The following is a 24,600-nucleotide window of genomic DNA, read 5'->3' as shown; positions in this document are numbered from 1 at the left end:
CCAGCAAATGCAGGAGGTCGGTCGTAGTCTGGAGTGGAAGACGACAGCCTGGTGTGAGCTCCCTTCAACAGCCACTCATCAAGATAGGGGAAGACTGGCACCCCTGATCTGTGCAGATGAGCTGCGACCACAGTCATCCCCTTGGTGAACACCTGAGGGGCGCTAGTAAGGCCAAAGGGGAGCTCTGTGAACCGCAACACTGATAAGCAGGCAGGATGAGAAAGTGAAAATAGACGTCCTGCAAGTCCAATGCCACTATTCAGTCTGGGGGGTCTAGAGCAGCCAAGACCTGAGCCAGAGTGAGCACCTTGAACTTTTCCTTTTTGAGGAAGTAGTTGAGGGCTTGCAGATCTAGACTAGCATGAAAGCCCTTGTCCTTTTTGAGGATCAGAAAGTAGTGGGAATAGCAACTACAGCCTACTTCTGGCACTGGAACCCTCACTATGGCTCCCTTGGTCAAGAGAGTCCTGACTTTCTCCTGAAGCAAGTTCAGGTGGTCCTCTGTCAGCCATCGTACGTTGGAGGCATGGAGTTAGGGATAGTCTCGAAGGGGAGGGAGTAGCCAGTGGTAGGGGTGACGGCTGATCCAGTCACCAACTGGCCGCCCATGATCTTGAAGGGCCTGACTAGGAAGGTTTGGAGGCGACAGGAGGCGGAGTGAACTGACCCAACTTTTTGCCGCCCGACCCACAGGGTAGAAAGGAGCAGCACCCATTACTGTGCAGAGGTTGCTGAACCTGTGTGTCTTGTGGCTGGGATATTGCTGGCTGGGCTGAAAGCCTCTTCCGTGGCCACGAAAGGCAGATGAGGGACGGGTGGTCAGTAAGTGGCCCAAGGACTTGGCCGTAGCCTTTCAGTCCTTAAAGCGCTCCAGAGCCATGTCTGGCTTGTCTCCGAGGAGACGGGTGCCATCAAAGGGCATGTCCATAATGGAAGCCTGGACATCCCCAGAAAAGCCAGAAGCTCTCAGCCAGGCGTGGTGTTTAACATCCACAGTCAATGACATCGCTCTGCCCAGCTAATCGGTCATGTCAAGCCCACAACGAATGGTGAACTTTGCCACATCTCTCCCATATGTTACTGCTTGGGAGAGACTGTCCCAGGCCTCCTCTAGGAACTGTGGTAGCACTTGCAGTACCGTTTCCCATAAGGAGTGGGAGTAACAGCCCAATAGGCATGTGTTGTTCACCAACCCCAATGCAAGGCTGGCGGAAGTAAACATTTTCTTGCCCTAACTATCCAGCCTCTTCGAGGCCCTGTCAGGAGGTGCGGAAGGGAACGCGTCTTGTGAGGGGAGAGGCTCGGACCACAAAGCTCTCAGGGGTGGGGTGGTTGGTGAGGAATTGTCAGTCTTCCGGTGCAGGGTGATGGCAGTGGACAATTGCCCTATTCACAGGACACCCAGATACAGGACCTCTGTCAAGATGTTCGTCTTGACATACAACGAAGGGAGCTGAATATCCAGGACCTCAGTTGTCCTTCTCACCACTACAGCATACGAAGCTCCCTCCTCTGTAGCCAGGGTAGGAGGGAGAAAGCAGACCAGAATCTGGAGAGGTATCCAGTCCACTGGCCTCACCCAATTCCTCATACCAGTCCATTTCATGCTCAGACTCATCTTGTAAAGGGTTACAGTGCCCCCCTCCCAATCTTCCTCCATTCCTAGTCCTTCAAAGTAGGGCTGAGGTACTGACCTACGGTCCAGTGCTGTCGGAATCGGCAGGCGCTGATCTGGCTCCAGGTCATCGGGATAAGAATGGGGCCGGCGCTGCCAGGGGGTGCCGGAGGAGTCAGGAGTCTTGGCGTGGGTTCCGGCGCTGGGGACGGTCACAGTGGCACGACCAAGGCTGGTCCAGATCCACAACTGGATCCATCGGGGGGCATCGGCACCAGAGCTGCAGCGTGTAACCCGATGGAGCCGCCTCTGAGCCTCCGGGGTCCGAAGGTGCGCCGAGAGTCGAATCGCCTAAATATGAGGCCCAGGTTTGCAGAACGAGGCCTAGAGCATGTAGACTTGTCCATCACGTCAGACGACAGACAGGGAAAAGACTCTGAAGCCCGCTTCAAATTCTTGTGTTTCTTATGCCTCTTGCCTGACTGACCCAACGGCTTTAAGTGGGAGGACATGAACTAACGACCCCCTGGCGTGGTGCCCAGACCTTCCTCTCAACCAGGACCGAGAACAAGACCTACAGGGCGAATGGGCATTGCAGAACGGCAAGCAGCTTTAAGAACCGCTACCTCGAAGTCTTCAGAGTTATGGCCTGCCAGTCGGAGCATGACTTTAAGTCGTGGTCGCGCTCCAGGCACCACAGACAAATCAAGTGTAGATCCATCACTGACATAGCGTGATGGCAGGTGCCGCACGGTTTGAATCCAGAAGTCTTCTTTGACATGTTGTAAACCTACACATCAAAACTCGTACAAAAGCGTTGAAAAAAGCCTGTCAAAACGTGACAGAGGGCAGCTCTCTTCACTGATCTATACTAGCTGGCACAGAAAGAAAAGAACAGATTCCATCGCGCCGAGGTGGCGTCAATGTAAGTGACATGGAAGTCACTTATGGCACAGACGACTCACGGAGCTGACCGACATCACATACAGGCATGCAAGGGCATTGCCCAATCAAAAGTCTTCCGGATCCAGCCTGGGAAATTCAAAAGTAAGGAATCTGCAGCTAGATGTCTCTATCAGATCGGTCCAACGACTTCTTATTGACATTTTGCTATCATATAATTGGGTTCTGTCAAAGATTCCAACATACTGTGCAAGGACCGATAACTCCGCTACAAAGCCATGTTTGGATGTAGCTATTCTTGCCCAGTTTCTCTGTTGTCTTTGTTTCTAGATGACAAAAATAGAAAGTTATGAACAAAGGGAATAGAAACAGCACTTCAGTCCACCCTGGACAGTGTCATGCTTATGGCAGACATTAGCACTGAGAAATCCAACATCATCACCAATGTCGGTAACTTGGCGTACAACCATATATCATATTTTATGCCAGGTTGAGAATAAGCATGCTATTTGTAGCATATGGGGCACCAACTTGGTATGCAGGTAAGTTCATCTCAGATCTCCATATTTGTTAGAAACAGAATGTGAACTCTTGCCATCAAATGTTGTGTTTCTAAACAGTGTACAAAGACCTTATGAGAAACAGAATAAAGTCTGTTATGAAACTTCATCCGGTGCGATATGTGAAAGAGGCTTACCCACTCTCAGGCCAGTAGACTGTTGCCAAAAGCATATGATTGGCCTGGTAGGGACTCAATTCCCTAATGAAAGAGACATTACATGTTAAACAATTTTGTACCTGCATAAGAAAATCCTCTAAGAGAGCTTGTTGACCAGGTATTCTCAGATATTTATGGTATGCAAAAAATAGAATCCTTATTACTTTCACACCTATGTTCGTTGATGCAAGAATGGTAAATATATAACTAGTTTGGAACAGCTGCTATGCAGCTCTAAAAAAAGTTTGCAATTAACACCAGATCTGTAGTAACGTGTTTTATCGTTATATTTGTTTTGCATATATTTGTACAGAATATATATTCTGAACAAATTTCACTGAACTAATAAAAATTGAGAAATCACCAAAAAAGCCATTTCATGTCAATAGAAGTCATAGAGGTCAACACACACTAACCTCTGAATGGTCTTCTGTAATGTCTCCACATTGTTCTGACAGCGGTCCAAGGTCCTTCGAGTGATGTTTACACTCATGGAGTCAATACACACATTGTCTGTTAAAAATCAAGGAAAGAGGTTGTTACATTGATGATGGGTATGATTTGTCAAATTGGCAAACCACCACCTTCCTCCTAGCTTGCTCATTATCAGCTAGCCACATTACAACCTCAATTGTGCTATTCAGTCTAGATAACAGGAACAGTTACAGCAGTTGCCGAGACCAAAACTTGTCTGGTACCAGCCAGAAGAAAATGGAGATCACCTTACCGCAGACGTCAATCATTAAGCTCTCTACTGCAGCTACCAGGTCACATGAGCTTGCCTAGCTGCACCTGCAAGTGCACTAAGGTCATGAGCCTCAATACAGCCATTGCACAGATCGCTAGCCACTCCAGTCACTGCTCAAATCTCCGATTGCTGCTGCCATCATTCACAGATCTCATCACTCTCGCCACCATAATCACCTCTCATTACATCTACTGATGCCTACCTGATGAACCCATGTCCATCAACTTCCAAAGACAAACCCCAGCTGAGTTCTCCATTAATATCACTGTTGCAAGTCCATACTCTCTGTCCTATAAGATTGTGGATTTTGCAGTCTAGGGTTTATGTAGTTATGCTTCATACTAAATCTCATGTCCGTTAATAATAATAATAATAAGGATGTTAAAATGACATTCGATAGGAAATGGAGTTAGTGAAAGCGATGCCAACAAAAGAGAATAAAGCTTTTTGATATACTCTTATAGTTCCCCACGTTCCAAATGACTCATCACAACCCCCCTGCTGCATGCACAACACAGGGCTTACGACACCTTACCCCCGCAGTGCAGGCATTCCTAGACGCACTTTCAAATGTGAAAAATGTGGATCTCACCAATGTTGTGTGCTTCATCAAAGACCACCACACATTTCTTGGCCAATTCCTTAGACACCAGTTCCGCAATCTTAGGATCTAGCAAGTAATGGTAACTGTACACGACAATGTTGGCATGGACGATCTGAACATAAATGTAAAAACAAGGTGGGTGAGACAAGAGAATGGACGAATTCCACCAACAGAACAGCTGGAAATTCTGAAAGTGAAATTCGAATAAGTTCTACATAACAGGCTGTGCCTTCCCATTTCCTACGCACATTCAATTGGATACATTATCCAAGCATTATCCGTATCGTTCTGTGAGCAACACACCAATGTTCAAATAATCAGACTAGACTTCATGAAAAGTAAAATACAAGTTATTCACTGATGTGACACTCCTTTTTAGTACAGATTCACTGGGAGAAAGAGAACGTCAAATTCAAGTATTGCGTAACATTTTTCCCTACTAACTCCCTTCCCCTTCATTTATATATCAAATAAACAGAGTGCAATTGGCTGATGTATCATATGGTGAAAGAAGGTTAAAGAAAAATGTGAAAACAATCACTATAGTGAGCATTTTCACTGTACTCCTAATGACAACAATTACGTGCTGTTTAATACAAGTACTAATACTTTTTTCTTTTATATATTACTTATATTTCTTAGCGTGTGAAGAACGGAACTTAAAACAGATGTTACTATTACCCAGTTAAATAGTACACATTTTATTAATGTTGAAAGCATGAAGGGTTGAAATGAGCATACAGTGTAATTGCACATTACATTCAAATTTCACCAGCAAGCACTTTAACCGACCACCCACCTTACTGTATTAATCCTAGATCCAAGTCTCCGTTCCTCTCTGTCAATTAAATGTTTGGTTGTACCCTAAGTTTGATAAGGAGGAGGCAACAGAAACATATCTCAAGCGCCATTTTATTTACTATGAATTGGTATTTGCATAGAGCACAATTTGCTATTCATATGACATTACAGTGCCTCGTAAGTATACTCGTCATGATTACTGATCGACCAAAAAAGGGATCAGACACTGCTGACATTCTTCGCACAGTGGTTAAAAAGAGCATGCTGAGTAGATCTGGTGGTTAACGTCATAGAAAACAGTATATGAAATGTGGCAATGGAATTCAAAGGAAGAAATGTGGCTTTTACAATAGGTGTATAAATAAAACGCTCCGATTCTTTAGGGCTTTTCTGCGGTCTGAATAAGATTTGAGAAGGCTAATATTCAAACAGTTAAGGAGGCAGAAAACACGTTTCGTGTTTGACAGTACACACAGATAACGCTTTCGGTATGAGGTGAGCGAGAAACTTTCTCCCCAAATCAAGGTGAAAAAGTATGCAAGGCTCACATGAGGTAGTGATGCAGGTTCACCTATCTGGCAGAAACACAGGGTGCCAGAAAAACAGGAATTAATTGCACGTTTAATACCAGCCGTTTGTGACAACATTGAAAATAATATCTTTTGGATGCGTCGCCAAACTAGCAAATATCGAAGTAAAGTCCTTCAAAGAAGATTTACATATTTTTTCCTTCAGCAGCAAAGGATCCTTTCACGATTCAAAACAAACTTATAATACATTTTGGAGTACTATCATCTTAAGAGAAGGATATGTGGGTGGTATTCCATGAAGCCACTTTTAAAGGCATCCTTTATCTAGAGCAGCACATCTAGGGGTTGCAGAGAAAGACATGCAGTTAAATACAAGAACCATCCATCGAGTTTGCCTTTTTGCAACTGCCTCCTCATAAACACAGAGACAAAAACAGAAAAAACACTGCTTCATGACCCCAAAATCTACAGATGTGAGGTGGGGCTATGCTGCGCTCAAGAAAGCTGTCTTCTAACAGAGCTCACTCACCTCAGAGACAACCCATACTCTATGTTGTGAGGAGCCACCTAACTGACACAGGAGGCTCTGTGTTCAGCTGTTGGGGGCATTAGTTGGCAATCTGCATTCTACTCCCGTGTCCCGCTGATGATTTCGTTGGTCCTCCTGCCGCTGCAGCACCTTCCATCAGTGCAGCGCGGCCGAAGGGGGGACTGCAGCTACCAGGTGCCTTTGCAGGGAAAGCTGCCACCGCCCACACCGCGCCCGGAGGCGCTTAAGTTTGGAGAGAGCCCCGGTGGATCGGGGCTCTGTGTTCAGCTGTTGGGGGCATTAGTTGGCAATCTGCATTCTACTCCCGTGTCCCGCTGGTGATTTCGTTGGTCCTCCTGCCGCTGCAGCACCTTCCATCAGTGCAGCGCGGCTGAAGGGGGGACTGCAGCTACCAGGAGCCTTTGCAGGGAAAGCTGCCACCGCCCACACCGCGCCCGGAGGCGCTTAAGTTTGGAGAGAGCCCCGGTGGAGCGGGGCTCTGTGTTTAGCTGTTGGGGGCATTAGTTGACAATCTGCATTCTACTCCCGTGTCCCGCTGGTGATTTAGTTGGTCCTCCTGCTGCTGCAGCATCTTCCATCAGTGCAGCGCGGCCGAAGGGGGGACTGCAGCTACCAGGAGCCTTTGCAGGGAAAGCTGCCACCGCCCACACCGCGCCCGAAGGCGCTTAAGTTTGGAGAGAGCCCCGGTGGATCGGGGCTCTGTGTTCAGCTGTTGGGGGCATTAGTTGGCAATCTGCATTCTACTCCTGTGTCCCGCTGGTGCTTTCGTTGGTCCTCCTGCCGCTGCAGCACCTTCCATCAGTGCAGCCCGGCCAAAGGGGGGACTGCAGCTACCAGGAGCCTTTGCAGGGAAAGCTGCCACCGCCCACACCGCGCCCGAAGGCGCTTAAGTTTGGAGAGAGCCCCCGCGACGCGGGACCGCACGCGGGCTAAGCCCGGGCAAAGGGCGGGCCCTCTGTGGCCATCAGTGGCCAGAGGAGGCTGGGCTGGGCCACCCCCCTTGGATTTTCAATCAGGTACTTTTGTATAACTTTGTTCCTATCACTAAGCCACAACTCTTCAGCCTAGGACTTTGGACATTGCACAATATCTGTGTACAGCGGACTACGGACTCCTCTTGTAAGGGGCTTAAAACAAATTAAACTGTCAATAAAAGTAGGGTTGTCCAGCATCACCCAATCACCCCGCTGTGAGCTTATTGGGAGGCAGGGAATAGCGTAGATTATTGTACTATGGCTACCAAACCCAAAACGCGCTCTACCAAGGGGAAACCACGCACACCACTCATTCCTACAAAAATGGGGCTTGACCCCAACACTCCAGTAGGACACACAGAGCCACCAACTGCAATAGATTTAATGCTAAGGAAGGTCATTGGGTTTGTTAACGGGGAGATTGAGCGCACATAGAGGCGCTTATCGATGACACCGACAAATATTCCCCTCACACCTATACAAACCACACCTATACAAACCACAGATTTAAACTCTTGTGAAACCTCACATAATGGCAGTCTGGACGTCTCACCTGAAGCTGTCCCCTGTGGCCAACTGGTAACAGACGCTGGGCCATTCCCCGATAGGGTTGAAAATAGAACATTCAGAACTAGAAATAGAAGTAAAAAACGGGGCACCAAGAATATACATATCAGAAAACTGAAACCAACCAGTGGGGGCGGTAAGGCACATACAACAGATGATGAGGTCGTGGAAATAGAAGCTCCATGTCCCTTAATTCCTCCGGGGTGGCTGAACCTTGTAATTGCTGACCTCCAAAAACATCTTGAGCCTTTCATTGTTAGCCAAATAAAATCACTAGTTAGTAAGTTAGACAAAATTGCCAATGAACTGCAAAAACAGGACAAGACGAAGGAGACCACAAATTCCAATCTCATTGGAAATGCCACACCAGCAGTGACCACCTTAACACGGCAAATTCCAGCTAACAATAACTGTGTAAGTAATGAGCAATGCACTATTGTACAAGTCCATGAATTGCCCAAAGCCTCAGCTCACCTTGAGGAAAGAAGTATTCAAAAAGGTGGGAATTATGACACCCATAAACCCCAGATGCAGCCCAATCCAACTCAGACAGGGAACCTCGCAACTCATAGCCTGAAAGATAATTATCAAGCAGGACGGGAGCGAATGTATAGAATCCACTCCCCCCTTCCATGGGTAAATTTACCTCCTGAAGCAAGTCCCTATGTTGTTGTGTTTGCCGGGGTACCTGAACTAAGGATGGGTCAGTAAGAGTCATACATGGAACTTAAAAACAAGATTATTAACTGGTTGAACATACATAGGCCATTACAAGGGGAGGAACCTGGAGAAATCCTACATGTTAGGAGTGCAAATTGGATTGGCAGCAGAAGGAAAGATATTGAAGGGAACTGCATTATTGCAAACTTTAGGAACCCAAACCTAGTGGAGTACATACTGGGCAATCATAATAGGAATGCGACCAGCACTATACGATCCATGCCACTAGGGTACTTCTATCCCAGAAATTGTGTCACTTATCCCTTAATTCACACACAGGGAAGAAGGGGCAGAGGAGCAGATGGGTACCGGGCAAGGAAATATGAACACAGTGGCCTGCCAATATTAAATCAGGGTGGCCCACAGTGGACAAATAGATTCAGCCCCCTACAGTGCCTGGACGAGAACGATTGACTACCCCAACTAGAGATGCATCAGGAGGGGATGGAAAGAAGGATGTCCACCGATATCAGTGAACTAGTATCCCGGGGAAGTCACCAGCCGAAGGGGCTGGCAGTAACCCCTTTAAAGCAGGACGGGGAGAAACAGGAGCTCACGCCAGCAAGGAGGGATGTAGTCAGACCAAACGCCCAGGGTTCAAATGTTGTGAGGGTGTTAGGGGGAAGGGTGAACATAATGTCCTGGAATATAGCAGGCCTAGCCGGAAAATTTAAAAATGTAGATTGGAGAAACCATCTACGTGGTTTTCATATATTAGCTCTACAGGAGACCTGGGCGGTTAAGTTCGATCTCTATCACTTAGAGGGCTATAAGTGTTTCTTTGTCCCAGCCCAGGAAAGTAGAGCAGGAAGGGTGAGGGGAGGGCTAGCATTGTACGTGGATATTAATCTTAAGGGAAGATGAACATTACCATCTTGGACATCACACACCCTTCAAGCAGCAACATTCCAAGGGCAAGGGTTGAGGGTACAGCTATTCAATATCTACAATTCAGGTCCTATAAATGGTAGGAACGCTGTCCTGCAGGAACTAGACGCTAGACTCACCCAAAAAGCTGATCAAAGGAAGGGGGGGGGGGGGAACCAATTGTGTTACTGATGGGAGACTTAAATTGCCACCTCTGCCCAAACCTGCTACCGGTAACTGTAGACTGGGCCGTTTGCCCGGACACGAAGGGGCCACACTTTGAGCATAGCACTGAGGGAACAACACTAACTAAATTAATTGGCACCCACACGCTAGCACACACTATTGATTTGATAGTCCCGGGTCCAGAGGGCACCCTTGTGCCAACTTTTAAAGGAAGAGGATGCTCCTCCATTATAGATTTCATGTTGATATCCCCCTTTGCAAAACATTGGATTATAGAGGCCAGTACTAAATGGAGTACCTTTAGTGACCATAATCCCTTAGTTTTAGAATTACTTTATAATGGCCACTTGGAAATGAATAAACAAGTGGATATCAGTCTAAGGCCAACAGACCAGGGGAGGCGTTTAAGGTGGGCGAAAATTAATGCCCAGGAATTTTACACAACACTACTTGTAAAAGGCAAAAAGTATGTCGAAGACTGCCTAGACCCTAAGATAGGGGGAGTTGATCTAGTCGCGTCCTTCGGGGAACTGACAACACTGGCCGATAAATTATTAGAAGTAAAAGGTCCTAGAAAGATAGGCACACAGCCAAGATGGTTCGATACTAATTGCTCTCGAGCCTTAAGAAATCTAAAATCAAGCCTCAAAGCTAACTCTAGGGAGAAGGTTGAAGTGGTCAAGTGTAGACAAATTTATAAAATTAAGATAAAAGAAAGAAAGGCTACCCTACAAGCAGAAGTCTGGGCTGATTTAAGAGAGGCAGGAGAAAACAGGGACTTCACAGAATTCTGGAGGATCATTAACAGGCCCTGTTTCCAGGATAGTAGTGCCCCGGTCATTAGCACAAATATCCTCCCTCAACAATGGGTGACTCATTTTGAGGGTCTCTATAACCACTCTAAAGACACAAAACAAGAAGGGGGCTGGGATGGCACACAGAGTCTGGAAATAGATCTCTCACTAACAGAGATCATTAAGGCAATTCAAGGGTTGACACCGAACAAAGCTCCAGGGCCCGATGGTACACCCCCAGATCTATACCGAAGTAACATCGACCTGTGGGTGCCAATTTTGATGAGGGTGTTAAACGCGGCCATTAAATCAGGACTCCCGCGATCTTGGTCTACTGCACTAATCGTCCCTATCTTCAAGAAAGGGAATAGGGACAATCCCCAATGCTATAGACCGATATCGCTAATTGACTTCTCAGCCAAAATACTTGGGTGGGTGGTTTTGAACCGTCTTATGACCTGGACAGAAGAGCACCACACAATAGCTGACACACAGTATGGGTTCAGAACGGGAAAATCGACTAGTGATCAGGGTTTAAATCTATACTTACTAGTTGCTAAGTACACCAAAGCAAGCAATGGCACCATTTACATGGGATTTATGGATCTGGCTGCGGCCTTTGATAATGTGAATAGGAACAAATTGTGGGCAATGATTAATAATTTGGGAATAGACCCGGGTCTTATAAATATTCTGAGAGAGTTGCATTGGAACACCACTGCTAGGGTCCGCTTTAGTGCGGAGGGGGGGCGAACTGACCCATTTCCATGCACAAGCGGAGTAAAGCAAGGGTGTATTCTCGCTCCCTTTTTGTTCTCACTGTATATCAATGATCTAGAGACAAGCCTTATCGCCCAGACTGTAGAAGCGTCAAATTCCGGTACTCCTGTACGCGGATGACGCGGTCCTGCTTGCACGAACACCACGGAGTCTACAATCGCTCATCGATGGATTTGTAAAGTTCATGGACAATTTAGATCTATCAGTGAATCTAAGCAAATCATTTGTGATGGTGGCAGGCAAAAGGCCCATTAAGAAATGTGTGTTTAAAATAGGGACCCACATAATGGACACTGTAAGTACTTTTCCCTATTTAGGCCTTTTATTTGATGGCGAGATCCAGTTTAATTAGCTGACTGAGGAACGCTGTACAAAACTGGTCTCCTCAAATGGTGCAATATTAAATTTTGCTCGCAGGTTGGGACGCTGGTCCCCAGAACAAGTAATGAGCCTATATAGCTCAATAAGTACTGCAAAGGCACTGTATGGCGCCGAGGTGTGGGGCTTTAGGGATGCTAAACACTTACAGCAAGAGGAAGATAAATTTCTCTGTAGAATCCTAAAGATCCCACAGTCTACCCCAGCGGAAATTGCACACTCGGAACTTGGGATTCCCTACATCACAGACCAGGTGAAGATTAGGCCGGTTATGGCATGGCTCAGAATTTGGGCCAATCCTGAGGCGGAACTGAGTAGGGAAATTGTTACAGACTGTTTGCGAAGGGATAAGGGGTTGCAAATCCCCTGGCTGAAATATGTTAAAACAACACTAGAGACCATAGACCAGCATACCCTCTTTAGCAATCCGTGTACAATTTCTACGACCCGGATACCACAAATTAAAAAACTGCTGTTGGAAAAATTGGAAACTGTCAGAGCAGCCTGGTCAAGAATGGGGAGGGCATGGAACCCTATTTATTTCTGACGTATAATCAGCAGGACAGGTTTTTAATGTGTCGTTTTAGGCTCAATTTGTTACCTAATATTTTATCTTAGCCATCTGGTTTTACTGTAACTATTGAGCAGAAGGGTGCCTGCGGCTGCGACAATAGGTCTCCGCAGGACACCCTTCATTTTGTATTATTGTGTCCATTTTATCGTACCCCTCGGCACACGTTCTTGGTTGATATTTTAAGAGAGGGAAAATTCCGTCATGCTAAATCCGCATTACTGTTTCTTCAAAGAGCAAATGACATGCGCACTTTATGCTCTGTAATAAGCTTTTTAAAAGTAGCAGTAAGGTTAAGGAACACAAGAGATTAAGCAATGATGTACATAATATTCTACCTCTTTTGCATGAATTGTATCAGCTTTGATTGGTGTTTGCTTTTTATTCTAATGAAGTTCAGAAATGTAAATTACATGATTTTATAAAATGTATTTTTATGATGCTTTTTAACCATCGAAATAAAGATTCACTGACTGACTGACTAAATTTGAGAGGAGTGGAACATATTCGCAGCAAGATTTGTAAGTGCACCTGAGAACAGTCAAGACTATGACATATAGTCTTAATCTTCTGAATTCTGTAGACACCTACAAAATCACTTTTGGAATTCTGGGACCCCACTGAATCATTATTGGAATCCGGGGAACCCCAGTGAGTCATAACTGAAATCAGGGGACCTCAGCCTAAACAATTTAGATGATTTGAATATGGAAACAAGCATTTGTTTAACAAATTATGAAGTATTTGATTTAATTCATGAACAAACATTTTCAAAAAATCTAAATTTTAATTTTATTGTGAAGGTTGGAGCTTTTTCTAAATTCAATTGAGGCCACCCTATATTCTGTTTGACTGCTCCCACAAATCAATCTGAGGATGCCAACTTCATTTTTGGCCTTTAGTATCAAATTCCTTCACATTTATATGGAGTTTTAAAATGTTAAAATTTTGTTTCTTTATTTATTTATACCTTATTAATCTGTTAATATTTACATTTATAAGCAGTTGCAGTTGCAGAACCTGAGTAGGCGTTGCAGAGTCCCAGGGGCCCCGGGACAACAGGTTGAAAACCACTGACCTATAACAATGGTTGGCAGAGACCAGGAGGTCCAACCCAGAAAGCACAGCGAGGGGCCTGGTCTTGGAAAAACTGAGGGAAAGCAAAGGCTATAACTGAGAAGCATTGGCAGAAGCGTCTGATGAAAACACAGAGGAGAATAGAAAGTGGGGATCTGCAACTGACTGGTGAAAATAAGGTGATACGTCTTGCAGGCCTATTGAGGCTAGCATATTGGAGGACAACAAACCCGGGAGGTTTGGCATTGAGGACTCATTAGGAGATAGGTGACACTGAATGTGGTGACAATGATTCACCGAAGGGAAGCGGAGAGGGAAGGATTTAAACTATGAGAATACAGGATGATATGACAAACGTAACTACTAGGAAGTGAACCTTAAAGTATTTACCTTTCTGTGTGCCTATAGCATGGTTAGTACCTTTTTTCTTTGTCGAAAATCCTCCCACCATCACTGTAGCACTGCGATTTGATCCATTCTCCTCCTCACATGTCCCAATCGGTCACCGATTTACTAAATGATTTACTGAACTGAAGAACATTGTCACATTGCAGTAGCCTATTGGGTACTGCAGAGGCAAAATAATTTTATCTCCACGTCCAGTGGAAACCCACCTTAAATACTGAAAGTGCATTTCAAACAAACTCACAGCCTCCGTTAACCATATTGATAAATGCTTGAAATATCTGTGAAAGGTATCGAGCGAGAAAGCAGTGATCAACAAACAACCAACTGAATGTTCCCTACCAGTTACAACTATAGCTATGGCACATCCACCCACCATGTCATTAAGGATACTGCAAAGCACAAATGTGCAATTAGCCAACAGTAGCGGACACTAAAAATAGAGAAACCCGTGCTCTGATAATGTAACCTAATCATAATAAACGGGTGGGAAGCAATTACCAAATTCACACTGCAGAGAGTATGACAGAGATAGATTGGCAGAAGTAGGCAATCTTGGTACTACCTCTAAACATCAAGATAGAGACATTGCTGTCATACTCATTTTGAAATCTAGACCGATATCTTCCCACTCGTGGACCCCATGTTGGGCTACAAATACCAACATCTAAAGATCTAATCTATAATGCCAATCACTATTTACAGAAGCAGCTGGAAAGAAAAAAAAGTACAGTTGAACACCCGAGGGACCAGCAGACATGGCATAATTATTCTTAAAGACCCTAAGGCAGGTGCTATCAGTGAGTCAAAGAGAGTACCACGGAAGGCAAATTAATCAAATAGTAATTTTCACCAACCCAATCCAGACAGGATGCATCGGGTTAGAGATAGGCTGCAACGATAAAACAGCTAGACCTACTTAACATAGGCGCCAGAAAGTAGCTACTGCTCCTATTTCTCTTCTAAAAAAATATTAAATATCTGCGTCTGTATTCACATCTATGAATGCAAACCACACCTTGGGTATCTCCCACATGGCCTCTTTCTAGTCAAGTACTGAATAAGTTTAATTATATGTCCAACATAGGTATTATTTCGGGAGAACAAAGAGGCCTCAGAATTAGCAACTCTCGAGTTCAAAATCAATCTTTCTCATGATCCACAAATGAATTTTGAAACTCTCTTCCTGTTGATTTCCGGTCCAAACCTGTTCTGCTGTCATCCAGAAAACATTGAAAACCCCTGCCTTTCTTGGGTATAGCGGAAATAAAAAGGTCTCTGTCACTGTAACTTAATCCCTTCCCTTCAAAGTCCTACCTCAGTGTCCTGTGAACTATGTAGCTATCGGTTCTAATATGAAGGGTTCTCTTACTACAGCTAGTTTTGGAGTGCTACATAAGGCTGATATGTATAAAAATACACCTTGACAAACCTGCCTTGCTGTTTGGACTGCCCGTGGATTCCTTGCATCTGCACCAACGCCTCGCGGAACCCGCTGCGCGGGTCCCGCTTCGCAGAGGGGCGCTCTCCTTCGTGGGCTGTTAGCTGCTGCTGGGGTAAGACAGGGGCTGAGGGCTGCGAGCAAGAGGGCTGGGAACTACATTTCCCAGGAGTCCCAGTAACCCCGCCCGTTCCACCTGGGCTGCTCTCCCTCCCCGCCCGCCCCCAACGACCGGGTGATCAAATACCGGCTTGCCCTGCACTTCGTGGGACACCTTGACAAACCTGCCTTGCTGTTTGGACTGCCCGTGGATTCCTTGCATCTTGCATCTGCACCAACGCCTCGCGGAACCCGCTGCGCGGGTCCCGCTTCGCAGAGGGCCGCTCTCCTTCGTGGGCTGTTAGCTGCTGCTGGGGTAAGACAGGGGCTGAGGGCTGCGAGCAAGAGGGCTGGGAACTACATTTCCCAGGAGTCCCAGTAACCCCGCCCGTTCCACCTGGGCTGCTCTCCCTCCCCGCCCCGCCCCCAACGACCGGGTGATCAAATACCGGCTTGCCCTGCACTTCGTGGGACACCTTGACAAACCTGCCTTGCTGTTTGGACTGCCCGTGGATTCCTTGCATCTGCACCAACGCCTCGCGGAACCCGCTGCGCGGGTCCCGCTTCGCAGAGGGGCGCTCTCCTTCGTGGGCTGTTAGCTGCTGCTGGGGTAAGACAGGGGCTGAGGGCTGCGAGCAAGAGGGCTGGGAACTACATTTCCCAGGAGTCCCAGTAACCCCGCCCGTTCCACCTGGGCTGCTCTCCCTCCCCGCCCCGCCCCCAACGACCGGGTGATCAAATACCGGCTTGCCCTGCACTTCGTGGGACACCTTGACAAACCTGCCTTGCTGTTTGGACTGCCCGTGGATTCCTTGCATCTGCACCAACGCCTCGCGGAACCCGCTGCGCGGGTCCCGCTTCGCAGAGGGGCGCTCTCCTTCGTGGGCTGTTAGCTGCTGCTGGGGTAAGACAGGGGCTGAGGGCTGCGAGCAAGAGGGCTGGGAACTACATTTCCCAGGAGTCCCAGTAACCCCGCCCGTTCCACCTGGGCTGCTCTCCCTCCCCGCCCCGCCCCCAACGACCGGGTGATCACCGTAAGAGCCATATATTAACGTGTGAATACCGCTGCGCGGGAGCTCGCGGGAGCTCGCCGGGACAAGGGCGGGACCGTCTGTGGCCGTCAGAGGCCGTGTGAGGCCGGGCCGGGCCACCTTCCTAACATTTACCACTCAATATTTATAACATCTCATGGTATCACCTAACAGACGTTTTAAATGTTTATTTTGTAAACATTGCATCTGACCATAACCAGGCTTGTGTCCTCATTGTTAGTATAACCGCTTTGACCTAACTTTGCCCATTATTGTACATAATTTTAGGTCTGAGGTTGGTGTTAATTTGGTTATTTGTATATCTAAAGATGACCCTAAGATCTGGCAAAGAGAGGCAAGTCCAGGTCTCCACCTCTAATGGCACTTTTACGGGTACAATTGACCAGTTTTTTAAACGCTCTACTGCCATACTGGAGAAAGAAATCGCTCTAGTTGAAAAACGTCTTTCACTAGATATAATTACAGGCAAGCGATCCTCTCTTGGGAAAATTAATGAGGCAGTCTCCCCCATTCCGCTTTCCCTTTTAGACACTGATAGCAATGATGTTAATACAGATATAGTGCTTGTAACTGTTCCTGAGACCCAAACTGTGGAGTTAGCGGGGATGGGTCAAGATAGCTCATATACCACTGCACATGATAATATGCTAAATGGAGGGACTACTATTTTTTTAGACCAGCCTGGAGAGAAATCAGGTCTCTCGGACTCACCTAATCTTAATATCAGTAAGGAGCAAGTGACTTCCCCTCCCCTTTCACAACTTCTACCCTCACAGAACCCTGGGAAACGTAAAAGGTTAGACTCTCCCGACTTAGTTGAACATATTGAGGGGGCGGGAAGTACTATTGATTCACCTATACAGTTGCCTAATACTAATGTGGTGGTTCAACTTGAAGACCATAATACCACAGTTAGTATTGCAGAAGGCATACTTCTGGCTAAGATAGAGTTACTAATGAAATCCCTGCTCTTACCACTATTCGAAAGGACAAGACTATTGAATACAAAAATGGATTCCTTGGATAGGTTGGTTAAAGATAATATAGCATCTACAAACAGAACTCTTGCCAGTTTAGCCCCCAAAGGCTTGCCCCCCACTGCCCTGTCATCATCGAAGTCTACTCTGGTGAATAACAAAGCAGGGGCCTCAAGTTCAAAAGTGGGACCCACTACTTTAAAAGCCCCGCAGCCAACAACTGTATCGGCCCCCAAGAAAACAGTTAGCTCTGAGGGCGCACCTAGACAGAAGGCCGCAAAGCAACCCCAGGCCAAGAAAACTCTTAGTAGTCACGACCAAAACATCCGGCCCTATATCAAACCTATCCCGAGGAAACAATGTGTTAATCTCCCCCCAGAGTCACAGCCTTACACCATCATCTTAACTGGCGTGGCTCCTTTAGTAGATGGTAAAAGAGAAACACACAAGGACCTCTACAATAAAGTAACATTCTGGCTTAATAAAAATCGCCCGCTCCCACCCAACATGAATCCTGAAATTCTTAATGTAAGAAGGGTGGATTGGATAGGTTATGGTAAGAAAGATCTTGAGGGGGACTGTGTGGTGATAAGTTTCAGAGAGCCATGGGTGGCTGAATTTATCAGCAGGGAACCTAGATTCGGAAGAGTTGGGGATGTGCAAACATTATTGTTGAATTATTTCTATCCTGCTTTATATACAAGTAGACCCCAAACCCCATTTCAACATTCTAGAAGAGACAGGCCAAGAGGGAGATTTCACTTTGATACCCCAGTCTACCCTTTGTTTCACCCGCACCTCACAAACCGGTTCGCTCCGCTATCCGGCTTGGAAGGTGTGGATTGACTTGACAATCTACTACCGATTCCCGGGCCGAGTGAAGTTGTACTGAGTTCCCCTAACCCTGCTCCATCTCCCAGGGCTGAGATTGTAACAGGGCTGAGTGGTAATTCCAAAGGGGAGGTAGAAAGGGTAAAACTTCCAAATCCCACATATAGACCCCTGGTCCCTGAGGAGACTGTGAATCCATTTAACAACTTGCCGAAAGAAACAAGTAATACCCTCACAGTTTTGTCTTGGAATATAGCGGGATTAAAAGGGAAAATGTCTGAGGATGACTGGGGCTCTTATGTGGACTCTTTTGATGTTATCATATTACAGGAAAGCTGGTCAACTGATGCTATCTTTCGGGTTGGCTATCTTAACTACTATAAACCAGCCTGTAAAGGACCTAAAGGTCGTCCTTCAGGTGGTCTGGTTATTTGGATCAGACAATCCCTAGCCTTTAAAATTATAGACATTCCTACCTTAAGTAGTGATATTCTTGCCTTGAAATTGTCTGGTAAAAATAACGAGGACTTTTTTCTGATTAACATATATGCAAGAGGGCAACCTGGTGGGAAGCCTGCGAGAGCAGCTAGCGATTTAGATTCCCTATTAAACAATATTACTAGCGACAAATGTATAATGGTGGCAGGTGATTTTAATTGTTCTTTTGAACCTTTTCCTAGTCTTGACAAAGAAGGATATGGGGAAATCGATCAAATTTGGAATATTCCACCATTATCCATCCCTCCAATTAAAAAAGTTACCGAGGCCGCAATGCAGTGGTTAGGCCTCTGCCTTGAATGGGATCTGCGCGCAGCTAACGGTAGAACTAAATCAGATTCGATGGGAAAGGTCACTTTTGACAATTCCCAGCATTCGAGCCGTATTGACTACTTCTTAATAAAGATAGAGTTTTGGAAAATCCTAGAGGATATGGAAGTAGTCCAAAGACCTGAAAGTGACCATAATCCCCTGGCAATTAAATTACTACTGAATGAGGGTCTCAGATTGGATTCTGCATCCACTACCGTTACAGCCGAGGCTGTTCTCACGAATGACTGTAGAAGGGTACGCTGGACTAGGTTTATAGACAACCCTACCGTATTAGAAAGGGTTGCGGTGGAGGTCTCAGCAGCCACCAATTCGATGGTACCCATAGTTAATGAAGGCACTTCCCTGGAAGAAATAGGGTCGATCCATGAGTCTCTGTTTAATAAGATTAAAACTTTTTTTAATGAACCCACAAAAGGAAGGAATAATGGTCCAGTACCAACTAGGACCAAATGGTATGATAAATCTTGTCGTCTTGCCCATAGCACCCTAATAGCTGCTATTAAATCCAAGTCAGCCAATGATATTAGGCTAGCTAGGGTTAATTACAAGAAAGTACTTAAAGAGGCAAAAACCAACTGGGACGAACAGCGCTGGTTAGATTTATACCAAGCAAGCACCTCATCTAACCAACAAAAATTCTGGGAGGTTGTGAGGTGGGGTGGGACTGGGGACTCGAAAGTCCCTGTTAACCATGTGCCTGCAGAACAATGGGTCAAGCACTACGCGACGCAGTTTAGTAACACGGTACGGATCTCCCACACTTGGGAAGATGCCAGTGTACAGACTGCGGTGCCCATACTTGACCACATTGTCTTCACAGAAACAGAAACTGTAGTTGCTCTTAAACGAGTCCAGAACGGTAAGGCCCCCGGTATGGACTGTGTCCCAGCGGACCTTTTTAAGTATGACCAGGTGCATTGGGTTCCGTACATAACTACCCTAGCAAATGCGATAGCTAGAGGGACCAGGATCCCAAATTCATGGAAAGGGGCAGAGATCCTGCCCGTGTATAAAAAAGGGGACAAAACTGATGCAGGAAACTACCGACCCATCAGTCTTATTGATGCCCTACAAAAGGTAGTGGCTAGAATGCTTTTAGGAAAAATCGACACCTGGATGACCGAAGCTGACATTCTCTCTCCATTACAAGCTGGCTTTAGGGCTCACATTAGTACTGTAGATCAGATCTTAAGATTTGTTATGATCTACTGGAAAACTGTGTTTTTGAGAGGTGGCACGATATACGCTGTATTTGTGGACCTCAAATCAGCGTTTGATTTGGTCCCCAGAGGAAAGATGTGGGCTGCATTAAGAAAGATGAGAGTTCCTTCTGCGCTCCTAGAATTTACCATCAGGATGCACGAGGGAAATTTTGCTAGAGTTAGGTGGGGCCGCCAGGGCCAGGTCACAGAACCCTTCCCTGTGACTCGTGGAGTGAGACAGGGCTGTGTCCTGGCCCCTACCCTTTTCATACTTTTTATTAATCAAGTGGTTAAGTTTCTCTCAGAAACCCCTACCGATGCCCCATCACTGGGTGGGACTAAATTCCCCCTTTTAATTTTTGCTGATGACACGCTCATATTGGCTAAAACACAGAAGGGTCTGCAGGTAGCTATAGACAAATTTGTGGATTTCTGCAATGAGAACGATTTAGAAATTAACATCAACAAAACCAAATTTATGGTCTTCACAAAGAAAAAACCACAGAGGGGCAATGTTACGATGAACGGGTCTAGTCTGGAACAGGTTGAAGTTATGACCTATCTTGGTGTGACAATGGACTATAGATTACGCTGGAAAGAGCAAATAGCGGCGCTTAGCTTGAAATTTACGCGTCTGTCCGGTTGTCTGGTGAAGGAGCAGCGGAGTTCTCTGACCAAAAGGGTATTGCCCGCTCTTAAAATATATAGTGCAAAAATCAGCTCTGCCATATTATACGGGGCTGATATATGGGGTTGTGTGGACCTGGCTGTCCTTGATAGGATACAGAACAAATTTTTCCGAAACCTAGTCAGTCTTCCTCCATCAACACCCGCTCTACCACTATTGATGGATATGGGGTTCCATTCAATTAAACATCAAGCCCAGTACAGGATGGTGGCGTTATGGAGACGAATATGGTCCACACCGGAACTTGCCATGTTTGCCCAAGAGCTTCAGGATGTTAGATCACAACAGGGGGCAGGTGAAATTCCATGGTTTAAGTCAATTAGAAACACTCTTATCGGAATGGGCCTCCCCCAGTTGTGGTTTGAGCCGGGCTCTCACATCTTTCCCTCTAAGAAAGATTTTAAATCTCTCTTCTGGTCTATGGTTAAAGATGAACACGTTGCTCTTTCAGAGAAACCGAACCTGACCGGTCTGTTCCTGCTACATAAAATAGTCCCTCATACCGAGTGCTTTTGGGATGTAATTGTCAAAACCTTAGATAGGAAACTTTACTTTCAGTTCCGTCTAGGTACATTGCCATTACGGGCCTTCACCAGTGGTTGGCAGAAGCCGGCGACTTCACTTTGTCCATGTTGTACTGACCATAAAGAAACAATAGGTCATTTCTTGTTTGTTTGTAATGCTTACCGTGAACCACGCCACAAGTGGCTAAAGCCTATATGCTATAGATTAAAGACCCGGTCGAGCAGTGAAGCCTTGCTCATTCTAAGAACTAACACCTCTGAATGTCTTTCCATTGGATTGGCCAAATTCCTTGGATGGGCTTGGTTATTAAGGTCTAAGACAGTTTGTAACATACCGTCATGAAAAACCCATATAGTACGTTACTTTACTAGATTGTGTCTCCGACCAGTATTGATGTTGTGTCTTTTAATATGCATTTGTTCAATAATAATCTTCTCTTGTCGTCTTTATGCACATATTTAATTTAATTGAGGTTTTAATCAATTCTTAATTCTTTTTGTTCTATTGTTCTTTACGCTTAATTTTCATATAATATCATTGATTATGTAATATTGTTATTATTTATATGTATGTAAATATTTTGTCTTTTATGAAGAATATTCGAAATAAAGACGTTAAAAACTGAAAACTGTATAAAAATATTGGTTGAACTGATTGCAATCCAGTTATATTTGTAACTTGCTATGACAGGATGGCAAAGATACATAAAAAGTGTCTTGTACAGTCTCACATGACAACTTGCTGTCGTCTGCTGCAGTATTACAATTAATATTAACATTGTCGTGACAAATAGCGGCTTGTTAATTTCTCGAGTAATAAAGTAGGTAATAAATGGAGGGTAATTTCCCTATCGTCTCCGTTGGAGATGCCAGGAGGTATCGAGGAAGTGGTCGCTGGCACGATTACCGCCATCCTCCGACCCGTATGACAGTCTCTACTCCATAGTCCCCTGCAAAGGATGTTGGTAAATGGTAATCCATACTCTCAACTGAACTTGGGGATTCAGAACCAGGGGAGTGAGGGGGCGTAGGGGGGAGGGGCGTGGGGTCGCATATGGCAGGGGCAAATGTAGTGGAGCTCCGTGTTATGCTATCAACTGTATGCACTCTTTCCTATCCTGACCGATGGCGTGTTTCCTAGAGGGTGGCCCGGGGGGTGAGCTGGCGCAGCAGGGGGGGGGGGGGAGGGGGGGGGGAGAGTGCGCCAACCTCCCGCCTCTGATATGTGGCCATTCTCTCCCCCCAACCTTTCCTTGCCTCTCTGTTGTTTGAGGTAGGGTTGGGGGAGCTCCTCGAGGCTCACAACTTCCATTCATGGGCGACTCATAGCCAGAGCCCCGTGGGCCTCACCTGCTCCAAGCTGGTTGCACAAATGGAGCCGCTGGCGAGGACTTTGAGCCGGGCTACAGTGGTGGGGACTGTCGGTTCCCCCTCTGGGGTCATCCCACGGCGGTGCTGCCCTTCATAAGCCCCGGATGCCCGTCAGATAGGGAGGCCGACGGCCTGACTTGAAGCGGACGCCACCGTGGCCTGTGAGTAAGAACGGCAGGCTGTGGCTGAGGACCACGTGTCGCCCTGCGGCGGGGCTAAGAGTTGAGGGCCCTGCGGCTGAGATCTGGGCTTGCCGCCATTTTCTAGGGCTGGAGCAAGCCCTCAGTACTGACAGCTGTGCAGCCAAGCCCCAAAGGACAGGAGCACTATCTGACATGATACAGGAATTGCATCTCAGGGACATTTGGAGGGTCAGACACCCACAAGTCATACAATTTTCCTGCCACGCACCTGCTGCGGGTACTAACAGTCGTCTGGACTATTGTCTAGTCTCCAATGACTAAGCGCCACGGGTGTCGGGAATCTTTTATTTGCCTCGGTATCTATTGGACCACATCCCAGTCCTTTTGATTTTAGGACAAGCAAATTGCAGGCCAGCGATCCCGCTTAGGCATCTCTGTGCTGAGGCATTAACCAATCCTCTTGTCGAAGCCACAGTAGCAGACACGCTGCCTTCAAGAGAAACTGTAGTGCCTCAGGAAGTAGGGTTTTCGATTGGGAGACGATTAAGATAGCCCCCGCTGAGGTCTGTCTTAAAACAACATATGAGGTCCGCCGTCAGATTGAGACGGACATTCAGAGGCACGAGCGGGAATTGGGTGACCTTGAAAAGGACCTTCTCACACATACCAATAAACTGGTGGAATATCGGCAAAGCCCTCCTAGAGGATTTGCGCAGACTAAAAAAACCATACCTACACAGCATATCACCAACATCTCCATGCTGAAGAGATTAGACCGGAGCGACGCTGGCGCTTCGGTAAGAAGGGAAGAATCTCGACCGTCAATCCGGACCAATAACTATCATGTAGGACACCCTGTTTGCACACAACGGGCCAGTAATGAGGTCTTCCGCTACCATATTAGTACCAGGGACGCTGAGTGTGCACAGACCCAGACGTGTGACATTGTGTACTACTTGCTGAAGGTCTCGCTTCCATGCCTTCCCTCCGACGACAGGGACAGCTTAGAGTTGCCCCATTACACAAGAAGAGATTCTTGTTACGATCCAGGCCCTGAGGACATCGAAAAAACACGGGGAAGCGATGCTCTACCTGTTGAGTTTTACCGCACGTATGGGGAAACTGGCTGAAACTGCTGGAGGTCTTTGAGGAGGACTTCTGGAAGAGCAGTCTCCGACCCACATTATGTGAGGCCTTGATAGTAACGATTCTCAAAGCAAATCTTCTTGCAAATAAATTGAGTGTAAATGCTTACATGCACACGGCGTCAAGAATCAGGTGAATAACATTTTGACTGACAAGACACTGCAGAAATAATCAAATAATCTAGTAATAAAATGCAGACCATTAATTTGTTGCTTGGTATTTGCTCACAAATATGACAAAGGAACTGAGGCACTGTGGGATGAAGTGATTTGCCCAAGAACTGCAGAATGTGCTCAGGTGAAGAAGGTATAAACAAAGTGGTCTAATTGACCCACAATTGGCAATCGAGGCACTTGATTAAAATTATAACCTGGGTCTCTTTGCAGTGACGTTATGTGAAATAGAATGAATGCTTGCAAGTTTGTCCAAGCATTTAATTAGCCGTCTCTCTATTAACTAATTTAACAAAGCAATGGTACCAGTTAGATTAGTGTATCATGAATTTAT

At 46.1% G+C, this 24,600-nt stretch overlaps 1 protein-coding gene across 1 annotated transcript in view; it reads right to left on the bottom strand.

The window, feature by feature from the left end:
- The window catches only part of ERCC2 (ERCC excision repair 2, TFIIH core complex helicase subunit), a 1,160,844-nt gene that overhangs the window by 839,370 nt on the left and 296,874 nt on the right, over window positions 1–24,600 (bottom strand). Inside the window, exons 9-10 of the mRNA XM_085625578.1 lie at window positions 4,577–4,700; window positions 3,653–3,749 (exon numbers count right to left, since the gene is read on the bottom strand). Coding sequence (XP_085481704.1) covers window positions 3,653–3,749; window positions 4,577–4,700 — 221 coding nt within the window. The remainder of the gene's footprint in view (window positions 1–3,652; window positions 3,750–4,576; window positions 4,701–24,600) is intronic.

The sequence above is a fragment of the Triturus cristatus genome, chromosome 9 (assembly GCF_964204655.1).
Source record: "Triturus cristatus chromosome 9, aTriCri1.1, whole genome shotgun sequence".
Classification (NCBI taxonomy): domain Eukaryota; kingdom Metazoa; phylum Chordata; class Amphibia; order Caudata; family Salamandridae; genus Triturus; species Triturus cristatus.
This window is presented reverse-complemented; position numbering and strand designations above follow the sequence as displayed.